The sequence below is a fragment of the Hyla sarda genome, chromosome 11, assembly GCF_029499605.1.
Source record: "Hyla sarda isolate aHylSar1 chromosome 11, aHylSar1.hap1, whole genome shotgun sequence".
In the NCBI taxonomy this organism is placed as follows: Eukaryota; Metazoa; Chordata; class Amphibia; order Anura; family Hylidae; genus Hyla; species Hyla sarda.
Genome location: NC_079199.1, coordinates 97,123,163 through 97,145,876, shown reverse-complemented (window position 1 = coordinate 97,145,876; position 22,714 = coordinate 97,123,163). Strand labels below are relative to the sequence as shown.

At 44.6% G+C, this 22,714-nt stretch overlaps 1 protein-coding gene across 5 annotated transcripts; it reads left to right on the top strand.

Moving 5' to 3' along the window:
• Positions 1–9,339: 9,339 nt before the first annotated feature.
• On the top strand, positions 9,340–17,401 carry DUSP23 (dual specificity phosphatase 23). Of its 5 annotated transcripts, none has more exons than XM_056546108.1 (4): positions 9,340–9,392; positions 12,778–12,840; positions 14,840–15,121; positions 17,063–17,389. In XM_056546108.1, exons 3-4 carry the CDS (start codon positions 14,852–14,854, stop codon positions 17,246–17,248), a joined length of 456 nt encoding a protein of 151 aa, XP_056402083.1. In that variant the 5' UTR covers positions 9,340–9,392; positions 12,778–12,840; positions 14,840–14,851; the 3' UTR covers positions 17,249–17,389. The 5 variants fall into 5 exon arrangements, with proteins under 5 accessions (XP_056402083.1, XP_056402085.1, XP_056402087.1 ...); XM_056546110.1 differs by having other exon boundaries at positions 9,348–9,392; positions 14,837–15,121; positions 17,063–17,397; XM_056546111.1 differs by lacking the exon at positions 9,340–9,392 and adding an exon at positions 9,426–9,489 and having other exon boundaries at positions 14,837–15,121; positions 17,063–17,398.
• Positions 17,402–22,714: the final 5,313 nt, after the last annotated feature.

Below are 22,714 nucleotides of genomic sequence, written 5' to 3'. Positions count from 1 at the left end.
TTGGTAATATTGGTCAGTAACAGTATGATGGTAATATGTATGGTGATAATATTCCTCCTTATATACTGGTATTATTAGTAATATTGGTCTCAGTATACAGGATTTGATCAGTAACAATATGATATTAATATGTATGGTGATAATATTCCTCCTTGTATACTGGTATTATTGGTAATATTGGTCTCAGTATACAGTATTTGGTCAGTAACAGTATGATGGTAATATGTATGATGGTAATATTCTTCCTTGTATACTGGTATTATTAGTAATATTGGTCTCAGTATACAGGATTTGAACAGTAACAGTATAATGGTAATATGTATAGTGATAATATTCCTCCATGTATACTTGTATTATACGTAATATTGGTCTCAATATACAGGATTTGATCAGTAACAATATGATATTAATATGTATGGTGATAATATTCCTCCTTGTATACTGGTATTATTGGTAATATTGGTCTCAGTATACAGGATTTGGTCAGTAACAGTATGATGGTAATATGTATGGTGATAATATTCCTCCTTGTATACTGGTATTATTAGTAATATTGGTCTCAGTATACAGGATTTGATCAGTAACAATATGATATTAATATGTATGGTGATAATATTCCTCCTTGTATACTGGTATTATTGGTAATATTGGTCTCAGTATACAGTATTTGGTCAGTAACAGTATGATGGTAATATGTATGATGGTAATATTCTTCCTTGTATACTGGTATTATTAGTAATATTGGTCTCAGTATACAGGATTTGAACAGTAACAGTATAATGGTAATATGTATAGTGATAATATTCCTCCATGTATACTTGTATTATACGTAATATTGGTCTCAATATACAGGATTTGATCAGTAACAATATGATATTAATATGTATGGTGATAATATTCCTCCTTGTATACTGGTATTATTGGTAATATTGGTCTCAGTATACAGGATTTGGTCAGTAACAGTATGATGGTAATATGTATGGTGATAATATTCCTCCTTGTATACTGGTATTAGTGGTAATATTGGTCCCAGTATACAGGATTTGGTCAGTAACAGTATGATGGTAATATGTACGGTGATAATATTCCTCCATGTATACTTGTATTATACGTAATATTGGTCTCAGTATAGAGGATTTGATCAGTAACAATATGATATTAATATGTATGGTGATAATATTCCTCCTTGTATACTGGTATTATTGGTAATATTGGTCTCAGTATACAGGATTTGGTCAGTAACAGTATGATGGTAATATGTATGGTGATAATATTCCTCCTTGTATACTGGTATTATTGGTAATATTGGTCTCAGTATAAAGGATTTGGTCAGTTACAGTATGATGGTAATATGTATGGTAATAATATTCCTCCATGTATACTTGTATTATACGTAATATTGGCCTCAGTATACAGGATTTGATCAGTAACAATATGATATTAATATGTATTAATATGTGATAATATTCCTCCTTGTATACTGGTATTATTGGTAATATTGGTCTCAGTATACAGGATTTGGTCAGTAACAGTATGATGGTAATATGTATGGTGATAATATTCCTCCATGTATACTTGTATTATACGTAATATTGGCCTCAGTATACAGGATTTGATCAGTAACAATATGATATTAATATGTATTAATATGTGATAATATTCCTCCTTGTATACTGGTATTATTGGTCTTAGTATACAGGATTTGGTCAGTAACAGTATGATGGTAATATGTACGGTGATAATATTCCTCCATGTATACTTGTATTATACGTAATATTGGTCTCAATATACAGGATTTGGTCAGTAACAGTATGATCAGTGGCGTTGCGACCCGGGTGCGGGGGGTGCGGCCCGCACCGGGTGACACCAACCTAATGGGGTGACACCAAGACGCTCCGCAGCACCCCCCCTCCCCAGCTACACCGACACTCTCCGCCTGTACCCGACCGGCAGCACCCCCCCGCCCCCCCCCCCCTTTACCTGCGCTGCTGTGCGCCCGTCCGACAGCACACCCCCCCCAGCCTTCATCGCCGCTGTGCGCCCGTCCGTCCGCACCACCGCATGGGACGTCAGTGACGTCACTCGCAGGGCGCCAGGAGAGAAGGATCGCTGCGCTGGATGGGTGAGTGTGTGTGTCTGTCTGTCGCTATCTCTGTCTGTGTGTGTACTGTGTCTGTGTGTGACTGTATGTGTGTGACACTTTGTGTAAGTGTGTGCATGTATGTGACTGTGTGTGACTCTGTGTGTGTGTGTGACACTGTGTGTGTGTGACTCTGTGTGTGTGTGACTGTGTGACTCTGTGTGTGTGTGTGTGTGCATGTATGTGACTGTGTGTGACTCTGTGTGTGTGTGTGACTCTGTGTGTGTGTGACTCTGTGTGTGTGTGACTCTGTGTGTGTGTGTGTGCATGTATGTGACTGTGTGTGACTCTGTGTGTGTGTGTGACTCTGTGTGTGTGTGACTTTGTATGTGTGTGTGCATGTATGTGACTGTGTGTGACTCTGTGTGTGTGTGTGCATGTATGTGACTGTGTGTGACTCTGTGTGTGTGTGTGACTCTGTGTGTGTGTGACTCTGTGTGTGTGTGACTCTGTGTGTGTGTGTGTGCATGTATGTGACTGTGTGTGACTCTGTGTGTGTGTGACTTTGTATGTGTGTGTGCATGTATGTGACTGTGTGTGACTCTGTGTGTGTGTGACTCTGTGTGTGTGTGACTCTGTGTGTGTGTGACTGTGTGACTCTGTGTGTGTGACTGTGACTCTGTGTGTGTCTGTCTGTGTTGTATGTGTTTTTTTTTTTTTGTGAGGGGGGTTAAACAGCGATCTAATGTGGGGAGACTTTGACCCATTGTGGGGAACCTGCAAGGGAACCTGCAAGGGAACCTGCGGCCTAATGTGGGGTAACTACTACCAAAAGTCTATGCTACCTAATGTGGGGATTCTATGCTACCTAATGTGAGGAGTTTATGCTACCTAATGTGGGGAAACTGCTACCTAATGTGGGGAATCTGTGCTACCAAATGTGGGGAGTCTATGCTACCTAATGTGGGGAATCTGTGCTACTGAATGGGGGGAATCTATGCTACCTAATGTGGGGAAACTGCTACCTAATGTGGGGAATCTGTGCTACCTAATGTGGGGAAATTGCTACCTAATGTGGGGGAACACATACCAAATGTGGGGAATCTATGCTGCCTAATGTGGGGAAAATATGCTAACTAATGTGGGGGAACTGCTGCCTACCTAATGCTCCCCCCCTGGCAGTAGCACCCTCATCATCCACCAACAATCCCCCCCCCCCCAGCAGTAGCACCTCCATCAGCAGATCCTGATGGTGGATGATGGCGGTGCTCCTGCCAGGAGGATGATCCTGCCGATGGATGATGGGGGTGATACTGCCAGGGGGGGGATGGCCAGTTGCACCCTCCTCATCCTCCAGCAACACCCCCCCCCCAGTAGTAGCACCCCCATCATCCACTAGCAACACCAACAAAAAACCCCTCCCTTGGTAATAGCATCAGCTAACGGATGTTGAGGGGTGTTACTGCGGATGTGGTATTATATTCAGAGGGTGCACTGTATGGCAACGTTAAATTCAGAGGGCGCAGTTTGTGGTAGTATTATATTCAGGGGTACAGTGTGTGGCGGTATTATATTCAGGGGTACAGTATGTGGTAGATTTATATTCAGAGGGTACAGTATGTGATGATATTATATTCAGAATGTACAGTGTGTGGTAGTATTATATTCAGAGGGTACAGTGTATGGCGGTATTATATGCAGGGGTACAGTATGTGGCAGATTTATATTCAGAGTGTACAGTATGTGTTGGTATAATATTCAGAATGTACAGTGTGTGGTAGCATTATATTCAGTGGGTATGGTGTATGGAATGTTTATAATCAAAGAGTATAGTGTATAGTAGTATTATATTTAAAGGATACAGTGTCTGGCAGGTTTATAATAATACTTGTTTTCATATAGAGGATGAGAATGCGCTGACATAGTGAGGAGACGTCTGGGCGTCACATTCTACAGACAGAAGTTTTAACTGGACCAGGCGGTATGTACCATCTGAATTAGATAAGGGAAGACTATAGAGAAGACGTCACCTGTAGTCACTGATATCATTGTGTATTCTCCTCACTATAGAGAAGACGTCACCTGTAGTCACTGATATCATTGTGTATTCTCCTCACTATAGAGAAGACGTCACCTGTAGTCACTGATATCATTGTGTATTCTCCTCACTATAGAGAAGACGTCACCTGTAGTCACTGATATCATTGTGTATTCTCCTCACTATAGAGAAGACGTCACCTGTAGGCACTGATATCATTGTGTATTCTCCTCACTATAGAGAAGACGTCACCTGTAATCACTGATATCATTGTGTATTCTCCTCACTATAGAGAGGACGTCACCTGTAATCACTGATATCATTGTGTATTCTCCTCACTATAGAGAAGACGTCACCTGTAGTCACTGATATCATTGTGTATTCTCCGCACTATAGAGAAGACGTCACCTGTAGTCACTGATATTGTGTATTCTCCTCACTATAGAGAAGACGTCACCTGTAATCACTGATATCATTCTGTATTCTCCTCACTATAGAGAAGACGTCACCTGTAATCACTGATATCATTGTGTATTCTCCTCACTATAGAGAAGACGTCACCTGTAGTCACTGATATCATTGTGTATTCTCCTCACTATAGAGAAGACGTCACCTGTAATCACTGATATCATTGTACATTCTCCTCACTATAGAGAAGACGTCACCTGTAGTCACTGATATTGTGTATTCTCCTCACTATAGAGAAGACGTCACCTGTAGTCACTGATATCATTGTACATTCTCCTCACTATAGAGAAGACGTCACCTGTAGTCACTGATATCATTGTACATTCTCCTCACTATAGAGAAGACGTCACCTGTAATCACTGATATCATTGTGTATTCTCCTCTCTGTGTCCTATCAGAGCTGTAGTCACTTGTAAGTTCTACAGTTATGGTGAGTAAAACTACAACTCCCAGCATAACCTCACCACTGCTCAAAGGGGTACTCTACTGGAAAACATTTTTTTTTATCAATTTGTGCTACAAAGCTAAACAGATTTGTAAATGACTTCTATTTAAAAATCTTAATCCTTCCAGTACTTATTAGCTGCTGTATGTCACGATTCGGCTTCCAGGTAGTGGATCCTCTGTGTCAGCGAGGGATTGGCGTGGACCGTGCTAGTGGACCGGTTCTAAGAGGCTACTGGTTTTCACCAGAGCCCGCCGCAAAGCGGGATGGTCTTGCTGCGGCAGTAGCAACCAGGTCGTATCCACTAGCAACGGCTCTACCTCGCTGACTGCTGAGAAGGCGTGGGACAGAAGGACTAGGCAGAGGCAAGGTCAGACGTAGCAGAAGGTCGGGGGCAGGCGGCAAGGTTCGTAGTCAGGATGGGTAGCAGAAGTTCAGGTACACAGGCTTTGGACACACTAAACGCTTTCACTGGCACAAGGCAACAAGATCCGGCAAGGGAGTGCATGGGAGGAGGTCAGATAAAGGCAGGGAGCAGATGGGAGCCAATTAAGCTAATTGGGCCAGGCACCAATCATTGGTGCGCTGGCCCTTTAAGTCGCAGAGAGCTGGCGCGCGCGCGCCCTAGAGAGCGGAGCCGCGCGCGCCAGCAGATGACAGCAGGGGACCGGGACGGGTAAGTGACCTGGGATGCGATTCGCGAGCGGGCGCGTCCCGCTGTGCGAATCGCATCCCCGACGGCCATGACAGTGCAGCGCTCCCGGTCAGCGGGACTGACCGGGGCGCTGCGGGGAGAGAGACGCCGTGAGCGCTCCGGGGAGGAGCGGGGACCCGGAGCGCTAGGCGTAACAGTACCCCCCCCCTTAGGTCTCCCCTTTTCTTTGACCGGCAACTGCCTCCCCTGGGATGAGGACACCGGGAAAGAATGGAGGGTTTCCTCAACGGCAGGCAGTACAGCAGGAGTGGGAATGGGGAGGGAGGGCAGAGGGCGAAGCCTGGCACGGGGCAGTGTGACACCAGGACGGGGGCCATGAGGAGGCACAGAGGTTTGCCTGACGGGACTGGGAGGGGGGGAGAGGCACTTCCTATGGCAGGCAGAGTCCCAGTTCTTTATCTCCCCGGTGGTCCAATCAAGGGTGGGGGAATGAAGCCGGAGCCATGGCAGACCGAGGAGGACCTCAGAGGTACAACTGGGGAGAATGAAGAACTCAATCCTTTCGTGGTGGGGTCCGATAGACATCAGGAGGGGTTCTGTGCGGTAACGCACGGTGCAGTCCAATCTGGCTCCGTTGACCGCGGAAATGTAGAGCGGTTTGGCGAGACGGGTCACCGGGATGCTGAATTTATTAACAAAGGACTCCAAAATAAAATTCCCGGAGGCACCAGAGTCCAAGCAGGCCAAGGCTGAGAGGGAGGAGTTGGCTGTAGGAGAAATCCGCACGGGCACCGTGAGACGTGGAGAAGAAGATTTAGAACCAAGAGACGCCACACCCACGTGAGCTGGGTGCGTGCGTGCGTTTCCCAGGCGTGGAGGACGGATAGGGCAATCCACCAAGAAATGCTCGGTACTGGCACAGTACAGACAGAGATTTTCTTCTCTACGGCGATTCCTCTCTTCCTGGGTCAGGCGAGACCGATCCACTTGCATGGCCTCCTCGGCGGGAGGCCCAGGCATAGACTGCAAAGGATGCTGTGGGAGAGGTGCCCAGAGATCTAAGTCTTTTTCCTGGCGGAGCTCTTGGTGTCGCTCAGAAAAACGCATGTCAATGCGGGTAGCCAAATGGATGAGTTCTTGGAGGTTGGCAGGAATCTCTCGTGCGGCCAGCACATCCTTGATGCGACTGGATAGGCCTTTTTTAAAGGTCGCGCAGAGAGCCTCATTATTCCAGGATAGTTCAGATGCAAAAGTACGGAATTGTATGGCGTACTCGCCAACGGAAGAATTACCCTGGACCAGGTTCAGCAGGGCAGTCTCAGCAGAAGAGGCTCGGGCAGGTTCCTCAAAGACACTTCGGACTTCAGCAAAGAAGGACTGGACTGTGGCTGTGGCAGGATCATTGCGGTCCCAGAGCGGTGTGGCCCAAGACAAGGCCTTTCCTGAAAGAAGGCTTACTACGAACGCCACCTTAGACCGTTCTGTAGGAAACAAGTCTGACAACATTTCCATATGCAGGGAACACTGAGACAAAAATCCACGGCAGAGTCTGGAGTCCCCATCAAATTTGTCCGGCAGGGACAAGCGGAGGTTAGGAGCGGCCACTCGCTGCGGAGGAGGTGCAGGAGCTGGCGGAGGAGATGGTTGCTGCTGTAGCAGAGGCAGAATTTGCTGTAACATGGCGGTCAACTGCGACAGCTGCTGTCCTTGTTGGGCAATCTGCTGCGATTGCTGAGCGACCACCGTGGGAAGATCAGCGAGACTTGGCAGCGGCACCTCAGCGGGATCCATGGCCAGATCTACTGTCACGATTCGGCTTCCAGGTAGTGGATCCTCTGTGTCAGCGAGGGATTGGCGTGGACCGTGCTAGTGGACCGGTTCTAAGAGGCTACTGGTTTTCACCAGAGCCCGCCGCAAAGCGGGATGGTCTTGCTGCGGCAGTAGCAACCAGGTCGTATCCACTAGCAACGGCTCTACCTCGCTGACTGCTGAGAAGGCGTGGGACAGAAGGACTAGGCAGAGGCAAGGTCAGACGTAGCAGAAGGTCGGGGGCAGGCGGCAAGGTTCGTAGTCAGGATGGGTAGCAGAAGTTCAGGTACACAGGCTTTGGACACACTAAACGCTTTCACTGGCACAAGGCAACAAGATCCGGCAAGGGAGTGCATGGGAGGAGGTCAGATAAAGGCAGGGAGCAGATGGGAGCCAATTAAGCTAATTGGGCCAGGCACCAATCATTGGTGCGCTGGCCCTTTAAGTCGCAGAGAGCTGGCGCGCGCGCGCCCTAGAGAGCGGAGCCGCGCGCGCCAGCAGATGACAGCAGGGGACCGGGACGGGTAAGTGACCTGGGATGCGATTCGCGAGCGGGCGCGTCCCGCTGTGCGAATCGCATCCCCGACGGCCATGACAGTGCAGCGCTCCCGGTCAGCGGGACTGACCGGGGCGCTGCGGGGAGAGAGACGCCGTGAGCGCTCCGGGGAGGAGCGGGGACCCGGAGCGCTAGGCGTAACACTGTATAAGTGATTCACAGGAAGTTCTTTTCTTTTTAATTTATTTTCTGTCTGACCACAGTGCTCTGTGCTGACACTTCTGTCCATGTCAAGAACTGTCCATAGTAGGAGCAAATCCCCATAGCAAACGTATCCTGCTCTGGACAGTTCTTGACATGGACAGAGGTGTCAGCAAATAGCACTGTGGTCAGACTGGAAAGAACTACACAACTTCCTGTGGAGCATACAGCAGCTGATAAGTACTGTAAGGATTAAGATTTTAAATAGAAGTAATTTAAAAATCTGTTTAACTTTCTGGCACCAGTTGATATAGAAGTAAATGTTTTCCAGTGGAGTGCCCCTTTAAGTAATTCTGGGAGCTGTATATTTAAATGGTGAAAACTTCTTTAACACTTTCCTATTCTGTGGCAACTGGTATATCTGATTATTATACTGGAATTTCTGACAATGCGCTACAACAGTGGTGTCTGTCACAACAGGCTAAAAACTTACTGGGGGAAGGGGGGAGGTATGGGATGACACCATTTTCTACCGCAACGGGTGACACCAACCCTAGCAACGCCACTGAGTATGATGGTATTATGTATAGTGATAATATTCCTCCATGTATACCTGTATTATACGTAATATTGGTCTCAATATACAGGATTTGATCAGTAACAATATGATATTAATATGTATGGTGATAATATTCCTCCTTGTATACTGGTATTATTGGTAACATTGGTCTCAGTATGCAGGATTTGGTCAGTTACAGTATGATGGTAATATGTATGGTGATAATATTTGCACTTTGTATACTGGTATTTGGAAACTGTACTATTTAAAGCAGTGTTTCCCAACCAGGGTGCCTCCAGCTGTTGCAAAACTACAACTCCCACCATGTCTGGACAGCCAAAGGCTGTGGAGTTGTAGTTTTGCAACAGCTGGAGGTGCAGTGGTTGGGAAGCACTGCTTTAGAGTTTTATATATAACACATTTGTATATGTTGTATTTTGAGGTTAAACCATTACTGCATTCCAGTGCATGTTGCCTCCTTTCCTCCAATCTCGGGGCTCAGTGTTTTTTCGTCTGGCTGTAGACATTGCACTTTGCACACGGTCCCTCCTCCCTGCCTGCAGTTGTGGTTGCTTCTACACGGTCCCTGGGCGCTGTCATGTGACGTCACTGGTAGAGGGGATTCCTGGGTGCTCAGTCAGGTTAGTACCTAACTAAGGTCACGTGGGTTGAAGCAGGACCATTGAGGATTTACTTGGGGGTCTACAGGGACCCTGCACAGATTACTCCTGGTGTTAGGTGAGGAGGACTTGGGGTCCTGTCCTGTGCCCCCTGCAGAACATCTTACTGGCTGCATATTACAGTTCAGTCACTTTTAGCTCCTCTGCTGGAGTTTAGGGGTCTCCTGGGGGTCTTCAGTATTGTGGCCCCAACCTGTAGTGACAACAAATTTACATTTCCTACATTTCCTTCAATTAAATATTTGTGTTTGGGAAGGGGGGGGGGGGGGGTCCACATTGTTGATACATTATTTGTACATTATTGATACATTATTGTCACATTGTTGATAAATGATTGGTACATTGTTGTTATATTGTGGATACATTATTGATACATTGTTGTTATATTGTGGATACATTATTGATACATTGTTGTATATTGTGGATACATTGTTGTTGTATTGTTGTTATATTGTGGATACAGTGCAGATACATTATTTTTACATTATTGATGCTTGTTGGTACATTTGTTAAATTGCTTATACAGTGATCCCTCAAGTTACAATATTAATTGGTTCCGGGACGACCATTGTATGTTGAAACCATCGTATGTTGAGACCAGAACTCTATGGAAACTTGGTAATTGGTTCTGAAGCCCCAAAATGTCATCCAAAAATAGGAAAAAGTGAGGATTAAAGAAAAATAAGTAGATAACTAATATAGATAAAGCAAATCCTTACATATAAAAGTAACAAAGATCTGCTGGGAGCTGTAAATCACTGTCTATTTCAGTGTTTCCCAACTAGTGTGCCTCCAGCTGTTGCAAAACTACAACTCCCATGCTGGGAGTTTTAGTTTTGCAACAGCTGGAGGCACCTAGTTGGGAAAAACTGGTCTAAGTAGAGGACAGGAGCTTCTTCGGGGTCCTATACAGTACACAGTGTCCTAAAAAAGTAACATGGAGCCGCCCTTACCTGATGCCCAAAGGAGCAGGTAACCATGGCACAGGTAAAGAGTACAGAACATGTAATACCTCCCTGTACTGTAGGGGGCGCTACCAGACACCAGTCAGTGCATACACTTCAGTAATACAGGTAAAGAGTACAGAACATGTAATACCTCCCTGTACTGTAGGGGGCGCTACCAGACACCAGTCAGTGCATACACTTCCGTAATACATGTAAAGAGTACAGAACATGTAATACCTCCCTGTACTGTAGGGGGCACTACCAGACACCAGTCACTGCATACACTTCAGTAATACAGGTAAAGAGTACAGAACATGTAATACCTCCCTGTACTGTAGGGGACACTACCAGACACAAGTCAGTGCATACACTTCAGTAATACAGGTAAAGAGTACAGAACATGTAATACCTCCCTGTACTGTAGGGGGCGCTACGAGACACCAGTCAGTGCATACACTTCAGTAATACAGGTAAAGAGTACAGAACATGTAATACCTCCCTGTACTGTAGGGTGCGCTACTAGACACCAGTCAGTGCATGCACTTCAGTAATACAGGTAAAGAGTACAGAACATGTAATACCTCCCTGTACTGTAGGGGGTGCTACCAGACACCAGTCAGTGCATACACTTCAGTAATACAGGTAAAGAGTATAGAACATGTAATACCTCCCTGTACTGTAGGGGGCGCTACCAGACACCAGTCAATGCATACACTTCAGTAATACAGGTAAAGAGTACAGAACATGTAATACCTCCCTGTACTGTAGGGGGCGCTACGAGACACCAGTCAGTGCATACACTTCAGTTATACAGGTAAAGAGTACAGAACATGTAATACCTCCCTGTACTGTAGGGGGCGCTACCAGACACCAGTCAGTGCATGCACTTCAGTAATACAGGTAAAGAGTACAGAACATGTAATACCTCCCTGTACTGTAGGGGGTGCTACCAGACACCAGTCAGTGCATACACTTCAGTAATACAGGTAAAGAGTACAGAACATGTAATACCTCCCTGTACTGTAGGGGGCGCTACCAGACACCAGTCAGTGCATACACTTCAGTAATACAGGTAAAGTGTACAGAACATGTAATACCTCCCTGTACTATAGGGAGGCGCTACCAGACACCAGTCAGTGCATACACTTGAGTAATACAGGGGTTTTATCAGTTAATGTCCATTCTGATTGGACGGTTCTTCTGGCCATTGACACGTTTCACAGGTCTGGACTGTCTGTACATTGTATGTTGAGTCTGGTTTCAAGTTACAATGGTCCACTAAAGACCATTGTATGTTGAGACCATTGTAAGTTGAGGGATCACTGTACATTATTGTTACATTCTTGATAAATTATTGTTTTGTTTTTTATACATTATTGTTACATTGTTGACATAGTGATACATTATTGATACATAAGAGTTGTAGCAACAGCTGGAGGTCCACAGTTTGGAGACCACTGCATTATTGTTACATATTTCCTGTCTGGTCACCTGAATTGTGACCCTACCACTTGCTGCTCTGCAGTGATCTGATGGAGCCCATCCTACTGTGGAGAACTACACAGTATCAGTCAGGAGTCTACAAGAGTTGGGTGGAATTTTTTTTATTCAATGCTGTTTTAGCTTTTATCTGTTTAAGGAAATCCAAATCACAACGAAAACGGGCACAAATTCATCACCCACAGGCACTGTCACCCAGCTTATCAATATCCCTGAATGGCAGATTTGCTTAGTTTCACTGGTGTGTATGTCTATAGAGGTCTGGAAAAGTTGGGTGGCAGTGACGGCTATATTAATTGCTACCCAGCTTTTCCATATGCCTGAATGGTAGATTTGCTTAGTTTCCCTGGTCTGTAGAGGTCTGGAAAAGCTGGGTGGCAGTGACAGCTTTATTAATTTCTACCCAGCTTTTCCATATCCCTGAATGGCAGATTTGCTTAGTTTCACTGGTGTGTATGTCTATAGAGGTCTGGAAAAGTTGGGTGGCAGTGACGGCTATATTAATTGCTACCCAGCTTTTCCATATGCCTGAATGGTAGATTTGCTTAGTTTCCCTGGTCTGTAGAGGTCTGGAAAAGCTGGGTGGCAGTGACAGCTTTATTAATTTCTACCCAGCTTTTCCATATCCCTGAATGGCAGATTTGCTTAGTTTCACTGGTCTGTAGCGGTCTGGAAAAGCTGGGTGGCAGTAACGGCTATATTAATTGATACCCAGCTTTTCCAGCATAAATTGTTAAATAAGACAATTTACTTAAGGAAGACAGCTCATGGGATATTTTATATTAGGGACGCCTCTTTCTCTTTTGCTGCCCTAGGCCCGGGGTCTCCGTGTCCGAACCCTGGGGAGGTCAGGGCTCGTTTTACACTGTGTCCTAATATAGACTCCTATATACACACAGGGCGGCCATCTGTATATAGCCCCCGTCGCAGACACCAGGTGGAGGAAACGACCGCGGTCTCCGGTCAGTATGTCCAGCTCTTTCTCGTAACTCTGATAACAGTGGTGGACAATGATGGGTTAAAGGGGTACTCCAGTGGAAAACTTTTTATTTTTATTTTTTATTTTTTAATCAACTGGTGCCAGAAAGTTAAAACAGATTTGTAAATTACTTCTATTAAAAGAACTTAATCCTTCCAGTACTTATTAGCTGCTGAACACTACAGAGGAAATTATTTTCTTTTTGGAACACAGAGCTCTCTGCTGACATCACGACCACAGTGCTCTCTGCTGACATCTCTGTCCATTTTAGCATTCAGCATATGTTTGCTATGGGGATTTTCTCCTACTCTGGACAGTTCCTAAAATGGACAGAGAGGTCAGCAGAGAGCACTGTGCTCGTGATGTCAGCAGAGAGCTCTGTGTTCCAAAAAGAAAAGAATTTCCTCTGTTGTATCCAGCAGCTAATAAGTACTGGAAAGATTAAGTTTTTTTTAAATAAAAGTAATTTACAAATCTGTTTTAACTTTCTGGCACCAGTTGATTTAAAAAAAATAAAAATAAAAAATAAAGTTTTCCACCGGAGTACCCCTTTAATAAGACATAAATACTAAAAGGTCTTTATTTATGTAATTTATGTATTTATTTAATTAATTAGTTAAATTATTTAGTTTATTTTTTATTTTATATATATATATATTTTTTTAATTTAAAGTAAGTTCACGCGCTGCAGATACACTGTAGATTTGTTGACTGATGTATCTGCAGTGTATCCGCCATGTGTGAACATAGCCTGAGTTAGAAGGGGGCAGTAGCGGTTAATTCAGCCAGGGTATATCCCGGCCATGCCCTCTTGCCCGTCTGCCAGTGTATAGTGGATTGGCAGTCCTGACTAGGGTGGTATAGCTGGGCACACTTAGTGCCAATTTAAAGGGGTTATCCAGGAAAAAAACTTTTTTTTAATATATCAACTGACTCCAGAAAGTTAAACAGATTTGTAAATTACTTCTATTAAAAAATCTTAATCCTTTCAGTACTTATGAGCTTCTGAAGTTAAGGTTGTTCTTCTCTGTCTACGTCCTCTCTGATGACACATGTCTCGGGAACCGCCCAGTTTAGAAGAGGTTTGCTATGGGGATTTGCTTCTAAACTGGGCGGTTCCCGAGACAGGTGTCATCAGAGAGCACTTAGACAGAAAAGAACAACCTTAACTTCAGAAGCTCATAAGTACTGAAAGGATTAAGATTTTTTTTAATAGAAGTAATTTACAAATCTGTTTAACTTTCTGGAGCCAGTTGATATATATATATATATATATATATAAAAAAAGTTTTTTCCTGGATAACCCCTTTAAGAATACCCCCTCTATTAGCTAGGATTAGAGATGAGCGAACTTACAGTAAATTCGATTCGTCACGAACTTCTCGGCTCGGCAGTTGATGACTTTTCCTGCATAAATTAGTTTAGCCTTCAGGTGCTCCGGTGGGCTGGAAAAGGTGGATACATTCCTAGGAAAGAGTCTCCTAGGACTGTATCCACCTTTTCCAGCCCACCGGAGCACCGGAAAGCTGTATGCAGGAAAAGTCATCAGCTGCCGAGCCGAGAAGTTCGTGACGAATCGAATTTACTGTAAGTTCGCTCATCTCTAGCTAGGATCTAGAACAGTGTTTCCCAAGCAGGGTGCCTCCAGCTGTTGCAAAACTTCAACACCCAGCATGCCCGGACAGCCGAAGGCTGTCCGGGCATGCTGGGAGTTGTAGTTTTGCAACAGCTGAAGGCACCCTGTTTGGGAAACACTTACCTTGAGCATGGCAGCCTCCAGCCGCTCCATTACGTATTGCTGCCAAATGGAGCTTCATGCTTCGACGCCAGCGTATGGGGCACGGTGCCACACCACATGCAGAGTGCACCTGTAAAGGAGGCTTAGTTGTATCACAGTAGATACACGTACAATGTTTGCAGTGCCATGATGGGTGCCCGTCTGCGTGCAGCCAAGCCTGACCCTACTTTGTACTTCTCAGCAGCTTCTGCCAGCGATGCCCTCCGTCTCGCCACACAACTTCTCCTGGGTGGAGCCCGGCCTCCTGGCTGGCATGGCGTTGCCCCGTCTGCCAGCTCATTACGAATACCTCTACGAGAATGGCGTCCGACACCTGGTGACCCTGACGGAGCACAAACCACCTTACCACGACACCTGCCCCGGCATCACCCTTCACCGTATCCGCATCACCGACTTCTGCCCACCCAGCCTGGAGCAGATCAAGACTTTCCTAAAGATTGTGGAGGAGGCGAGAGCCAAGGGTGAGGTGGGTGGTATCTGTTAAGTGTAATACAATATATCTCAGCCATTGTATCTAAGCTGAAAATCGGAGCTGATTTCTATAAAAAAAAAAAAACAGCGCCACACCTGTCCTCAGGTTGTGTGTGGTATTGCAGGCCAGTTCCATTTAAGGGGTACTCCCATGGAAAACATTTTTTTTTTTTTTTTATCAATTGGTGCCAGAAAGTTAAACAGATTTGTAAATTACTTCTGTTAAAAAATCTTAATCCTTTCAATAATTATCAGCTGCTGAAGTTGAGTCATTTTCTGTCTGGCAACAGTGCTCTCTGCTGACATCTCTGCTTGTCTCGGGAACTGCACAGAGTAGAAGAGGTTTGCTATGGGGATTTGCTTCTACTCTGGACAGTTCCCGAAACAGGTGTCATCAGAGAGCACTTAGACAGAAAAGAACAACTCAACTTCAGCATCTCGTAAGTACTGAAAGGATTAATATTTTTTTTTATAGAAGTAATTTACAAATCTGTTTAACTTTCTGGAGCCAGTTGATATCTAAAAAAATTTTTTTCCTGGATAACCCCTTTAAACAGATTTGTAAATTACTTCTATTAAAAAATCTTAATCCTTCCAATAATTATCAGCTGCTGAAGTTGAGTTGTTCTTTTCTGTCTGGCAACAGTGCTCTCTGCTGACTTCTCTACTTGTCTCGGGAACTGCACAGAGTAGAAGAGGTTTGCGATGGGGTTTTGCTTCTACTGTGGACAGTTCCCGAGACAGGTGTCATCAGAGAGCACTTAGACAGAGAAGAACAACTCAACTTCAGCAGCTCATAAGTACTGAAAGCATTAAAGGGGTACTCCGCCCCTGGCATCTTATCCCCTATCCAAAGGATAGGGGATAAGATGTTAGATCGCCGCGGTCCAGCTGCTGGGGACCCCGGGGATCGCCGCTGCGGCACCCCGCTATCATTACTGCACAGAGCGAGTTCGCTCTGTGGGTAATGACGGGCGATACAGGGGCCGGAGCAGCGTGACGTCATGGCTCCGCCCCTCATGACATCACGGCCCGTCCCCTTAATGCAAGTCTATGGCAGGGGGCGTGACGACCGCCTATTCCCCTCCCATAGACTTGTATTGACGGGGGCGGGCCGTGATGTCATGAGGGGCGGAGCCATGATGTAACGATGCTCCGGCCCCTGTATTGCCCGTCATTACATGCAGAGCGATCACGCTCTGTGCAGTAATGATAGTGGGGTGCTGCAGCAACGATCCCCGGGGTCCCCAGCAGCGGGACCCCAGCGATCTGACATCTTATCCCCTATCCTTTGGATAGGGGATAAGATGTCTAGGGGCGGAGTACCCCTTTAAGATGTTTTAATGGAAGTAATTTACAAATCTGTTCAACTTTCTGAAGCCAGTTGATTTCTTCCAAAAACAGCACCACTCCTGTCCTCAGGTTGTGTGTAATATTGCAGCTCCTTTCCATTAAGGTGAATGGGGGCGAGTTGTAATACCGCACACAGCCTGAGGACAGCTGTTGCGCTGTTTTTGGAAGAAAATAATCTCTGGATAACATCTTTTTAGGTCCATGGCTTCCTATGCCATAGTGCAGTGGTATCTAAAATGTGGACCTTCATCTGTTGCAAAACTACAACTCCCAGCAGTAGTTTTGCAACATCTGGAGGTCCACAGTTTGGAGACCACTGCAATAGTCCTTAGGGACTGTTCAAACTACCATTTTAGAACGGCACGGATCCACTGCAATTTGTTGCTGAATTTCCTCAGTGTGAACGGACCCTTAGTACCTGGTGCATATATTTCGGAGCAGGGCTGTGTGTGTGTGTGTGTATATATATATATATATATATATATATATATATATATATACACATACACACACATACCATTTATTTGTTATACTTATGTTCATGTTACCCCCCAAATATCTGACGCTCATCTCACTCCTCCAGGGGGTCGCAGTTCACTGCCTGCACGGGCACGGGCGCACTGGTACCATGTTGGCTTGCTATCTGGTTAAAACCCGAAAGATCACCGGAGTGGATGCCATTCAGGAAATTCGCCAGCTCCGCCGCGGATCCATCGAGACGAGCGAACAGGAAAAGGCTGTCATACAGTTCCACCACCACATCAAGTGATGGGGAAAAAATGGGGAGGGGGGGTCCTCAAGATATTATCATGATGGGACTCAGTGCTATATGTACCATGTATATAAAATGATTTGCCTCACCAGAAAGACACTGTGCATTGTTTACAGAAAGAAACATGGCGGTTAATGTCCTGTGAGCAGGGGTGTCCCAATACCAATACTGGTGGAGGGGGGGGGGGTTGTCAACCTAAAAGGGGGATTCCTAAAAGCCCCCCCATAATTAAGTAGGAAATCCCCTATTAAGTAGAATCTGCGCCCAGAAAATAGGTAAGTAGGGAATCCCCTATGAGGTTGACATCTCCAGTTAGTTAGGTAAGTAGGAACACTTCCCTTTTAGGTAGAAGCCCCCAATAGCTAGGTAAGCTAGGTAGGTAGCGAATCCCCCTTATTAGGTAAAAGCCCCTAGTTAGTAGGTAGGGAATAATGGATAATGAACCCGTTATAGCCCATTATTTTGTGACGGAAGATAGTGCATGCACTATTTTTCCCGTTACTATCTTCCGTCACAAAATAACGGGCTATAACGGGTTAAAACGGCTATTCGAAAAATACCATAGACTATAATGGGATTTTCTAACGACCGTATAGGATTTTGTAGCTGCTGTTTTACAGCCGATTTTCAGACGGATCTTTAAAACTGAGTCATTTTGTAGTGTGAAACAAGCCTAATAAGGGATTTCCTACCTAACTATTGGGGAATTCCCTACCAACCTACTGGGGCCTTCTACCTAATAGGGGGCATATCCTACCTACTTACTGGGTAATTTTACCTAATGCAACCCCCCCCCCCCTTCATTTATTCCCTACTTACTTACTAGGGGCTTTTACCTAATAAGGGGGATTCTCTACCTACCTACTGGGGCCTTCTACCTAATAATTCTACCTAGCTATTGGGGGCTTCTACCTAAAAGGGAAGTGTTCCTACTTACCTAACTACTGGAGATGTCAACCTCATAGGGGATTCCCTACTCACCTATCTTCTGGGGGCTTCTACCTAAAAAGGGATTTCCTAAATAATTATGGTGGGGCTTTTACTTAATAGGGGAAATTCCCTACTTGCCTACTGGGGCCTTCTACCTAAGAGTGATGATTCCCTACATACTTACTGAAGAATTTTACCTAATGGGGTGGATTTCTTACCTAAATACTGGGGGCTTCTACCTAATTGGGGATTTCCTACTTAATTATGGGGGGCTTTTATTTAATAGGGGAAATTCCATACCAACCTACTGGGGCCTTCTACCTTAAAGGGATGATTCCCTACATACTTAGTGGGGAATTTTACCTAATTGGGGGGGGGGGGGGGGGATTTCTTACCTAAATACTGGGGGCATCTACCTAGTAGAGGGGATTCCCTACTCACCTACCTAATAGGGCTTTCTACCTAATAGGGGGATTTCCTAACTACCTACTGGGGGCATAAACCTAAAAGGGGAATTCCCTACTTAACTACTAGGGGCATATCTTAATTATGAGTTTAGTGAGGTCCTTATGTTCGACTTTCCCCTAAGGATTCACAAAGTCTAGAGCCACCTCTGGTGTCACATGACAAAAAATCAGTAAATGGTACCGTGACATAACTACCTGATAGGGTGGGGGTATCGCTGACGACCCCCACTGTGATGAGCCCGATCTCCACAGATGATCCCTCCCACATCATATGGGGGGTTGTTATCCATAGAGGCAATGCATGGGCCTCCTATGGGGACATTGAAGAGAGGGTCTCAGTCCTATGCAGGGCTCCCTGCTCCAGAGGATCTGCATTTTTAGAATGCAAAGAGTGTGATTATAGAAAAGAGCAAACAAAATGTAACCCCTTTTGATGTTAGCCATGGTGTCCCCTCTTTTCTATGTGTTTTATGTACATTATTGGCACCAGATGGTGTTTGTTCGCATTAGCGGGTGATGCCATTAAGTCGACAGGAGAGATCCCCGGATGGGGTTTCCCGGTCTTCCCTATTTTTAGGAAGATATTTTCTCGGGATATGAGTCATCGCAGGAAGGATGAAGTTTGTCACTTCTTAGAATTCCTAATCCGATTGTAAGAGGCATGCGTTGTCACATGACTGGACGCTGCCCTGTCGTCAGACGCTGCCAGGATTATGGTGCATTAGCCGCTGTGCCACTTAAGGATCTCACTATTTTAACCATAAATACAGATAAGCAGCCATGTAAAGCCAGGGATCTGTCAGTAAGGGGAAAAAAGGGACATTTCTGCCCATACATTACACAACTATACCAATAATAGTGGCAGCGTTTCCCCACCAGGGTGCCTCCAGCTGTTGCAAAACTCCAACTTCCAGTCAATTCTTTCTGTGGAGTCCGGAATCGGCAATTCTGTGGCAGATGTTTCCACCGCAGCAATTCTGCAGTGTGCACGGTGCGGCAATAACAATGGGATTCTGCAGCAACAGTATCTCTCAACTTTTCAATCAGAGGCCTTGTTCATGTGGCCGATTCAGTGCGGAATATCATATCCACCCGGAAAACAAATGTTCCGACGGGCTCTAGGACCGCTCGTAAATGTGCTGGTTCATAGCCGGCAATGCAGTTCCAAGTGAAATCCGCAGAAAGAATAGACATGACTATTTTTTCTGCGGATGCCGGAATTGGGAAATTCCACCATGTGAACAGTGCAGCAGAATCCCATTAAAATCAATGGGACTCCTGTGGAATTCCGCCCGGAAATGATGCCGTGTGAACATAGCCTAAGAGTCTAACGGTTAGCCAAAAGAAGTCTACATGCAGTAGATTTTTTTTCCACCAGGGATTTGCACTTCTAATCCACAGCAAAATACATGTGGATGTGGATTCACTGTGGAATTTTTTTGTGAAATTCACGGTGAAAATCCACAACAATTCGTCAACATTGCTGTGACTGTACTCCGCTGTGGATTTTACCTGCGCAAATTTGAAGGCAAAATCTGCAGCGAATGTGCCTTATGTGTATTCACCCCAGGGGGTGACACCATCTGGAGAAGGGGCTATGGGCCTCTCACAGTTTACTGGAGGCAGCGGTGCTCCATTTGGTTCTTCTGCCTTTTATCACCATAAGGGGGCGATCTATGGTCGGCTTTATACTAACCCTGAATAGAGGGCACTTATAGAGGGCAGATATATATAAAAGAGGGCAGATATTTCCGGCCTGGGGCCAGATCAGCAATGCACAGAGGATCAGGCTCTGCGCCCCACAGATTACGTCAGTCACTGACTACGTGTATCATCCCTTTCTGAACCCTCTTTAAAGGGGTACTCCGGGGGATTATTATTATTATTTTTTTAAATCAACTGATGCCAGATAGTTAAACAGATTTGTAAATGACTTCTATTTAAAAATCTTAATTCTTCCAGTGCTTATCAGCTGCTGTATGCTCCACAGGAATTTTTTTTTGTTTTTGTTTTGGAATTTCTTTTCTGTCTGGCCACAGTGCTCTCTGCTGACACCTCTGTCCATGTCAGGAACTGTCCAGAGAGGTTTGCTATGGGGATTTTCTCCTGCTTTGGACAGTTCCTGACATGGACAGAGGTGTCATCAGAGAGCACTGTGGTAAGACAGGAAAGAACTACACAACTTCCTCTGGAGCTTACAGCAGCTAAGTACTGGAAGGATTAAGATTTTTAAATAGAAGTCATTTAAAAATCTGTTTTACTTTCTGGCACCAGTTCATTTATAAACTAGAGTTTTTTTTAAAGGGGTTTTCCAGGAAAAAACTTTTTTTTTTAATATATATATATATATAATATATATGTATATATAACCAAAGGATAAATTGGCCAGCACTATTGATCCAAACTATTGTAAAAAGCTGTCTTGCAGGTGCAGGCTGCTGGGCTAAATATACAGCAACAGGAAAATACAGCAGCACACTGCTAGCACAAAGATGTAGATGAAACATGAGTATATAGATAAAACATGAGTATATAGATAGAACATGAAGAGGTATACAGCTGTAATGCAATAAATGTAGATATGAAACTATGAAAATATGAGGTACTTAGCTTGCAAATTTGGCGCCAAATAGCGTGGACCGACCCACCACGGTAAGGTGACCTCATTCTGGGACGGACCCAAATTTGGGACGGGCACCAAATTTGCAAGCTAAATACCTCATATTTTCATAGTTTCATATCTTCATTTATTGTATTACAGCTGTATAGCTCTTCATGTTTTATCTATATACTCATGTTTCATCTATATCTTTGTGCTAGCAGTGTGCTGCTGTATTCTCCTGTTGCTATATATATATAATATATAATCAACTGGCTCCAGAAAGTTAAACAGATTTAAAATTACTTCTATTAAAAAATCTTAATCCTTTCAGTACTTATGAGCTTCTGTTGATATGAAAATAATTGCTTTTCACTGGAATACCCCTTTAAAGGGGTTATCCAGGAAAAAACTTTTTGTTTTATATATATCAACTGGCTCCAGAAAGTTAAACAGATTTGTAAATTGCTTCTATTAAAAAAAATCTTAATCCTTTCAGTACTTATGAGCTTCTGAAGTTGAGTTGTTCTTTTCTGTCTAAGTGCTCTCTGATGACACCTGTCTCGGGCACCGCCCAGTTTAGAAGCAAATCCCCATAGCAAACCTCTTCTACTCTGTGCAGTTCCCGAGACAAGCAGAGATGTCAGCAGAGAGCGCTGTTGGCCGACAGAAAAGAACAACTCAACTTCAGCAGCTGATAATTATTGAAAGGATTAAGATTTTTTAATAGAAGTAATTTACAAATCTGTTTAACTTTCTGGAGCCAGTTGATATATAAAAAAAAAAAAAGTTTTTTTCCTGGATAAACCCTTTTAACTCAAATGTTTACTTGTAGGGTATTTGATAAAGGACCAGGCAAAAATAATTTTCCACCGGAGTACCCCTTTAAAGAGGGTTCAGAAATGGATGATACACGTAGTCTGTGACTGACCCTCCGTGCATTGCTGATCTGGTCGCAGGCTGGAAATATCTGGACATTGTTTCAAATGAGCGGCGTCCGGAGGTGAAAATAAACACAGGATCAGGAGGGACAAAGGAATCGCCAGCTAAGGGTTCAGTATGTTATTACTGGAATTACCGACCCCCTCCAGAATGGGCCCAGCAGGGGCCACATGTACAGCAACCCCGGAAAGGACATCAGTGAACGCTCCAAAAAAATATATAATAATTTAATTACACAATCATTTTGTAATATTAGCAGGAAAAAAACAAAAAACTTAAAAAAAACGAAGTCTTTGGTGGTAGGAATCCATATTGTTGTCTCATTTTCCTATGTCAGTGGTCTATGTCAGTGGTCTCCAAACTGTGGACCTCCAGATGTTGCAAAACTACAACTCCCAGCATGCCCGGACAGCCGTTGGCTGTCCGGGCATGCTGGGTGTTGTAGTTTTGCAATATCTGGAGGTCCACAATTCGGAGACCGCTGCTTTGCTGTCAATCCAGAATATGCCAAAAATAGTCCCTGTG

What these genes read in the sequence shown, in the direction of transcription:
- DUSP23 (XM_056546112.1), top strand. Translation starts at nt 14,852, where the DNA reads ATGCCCTCCGTCTCGCCACACAACTTCTCCTGGGTGGAGCCCGGCCTC. An exon ending in AGGCGAGAGCCAAGGGTGAG is followed by an intron (nt 15,122 to 17,062) that starts GTGGGTGGTATC and finishes TCACTCCTCCAG; the next exon opens with GGGGTCGCAGTTCACTGCCT.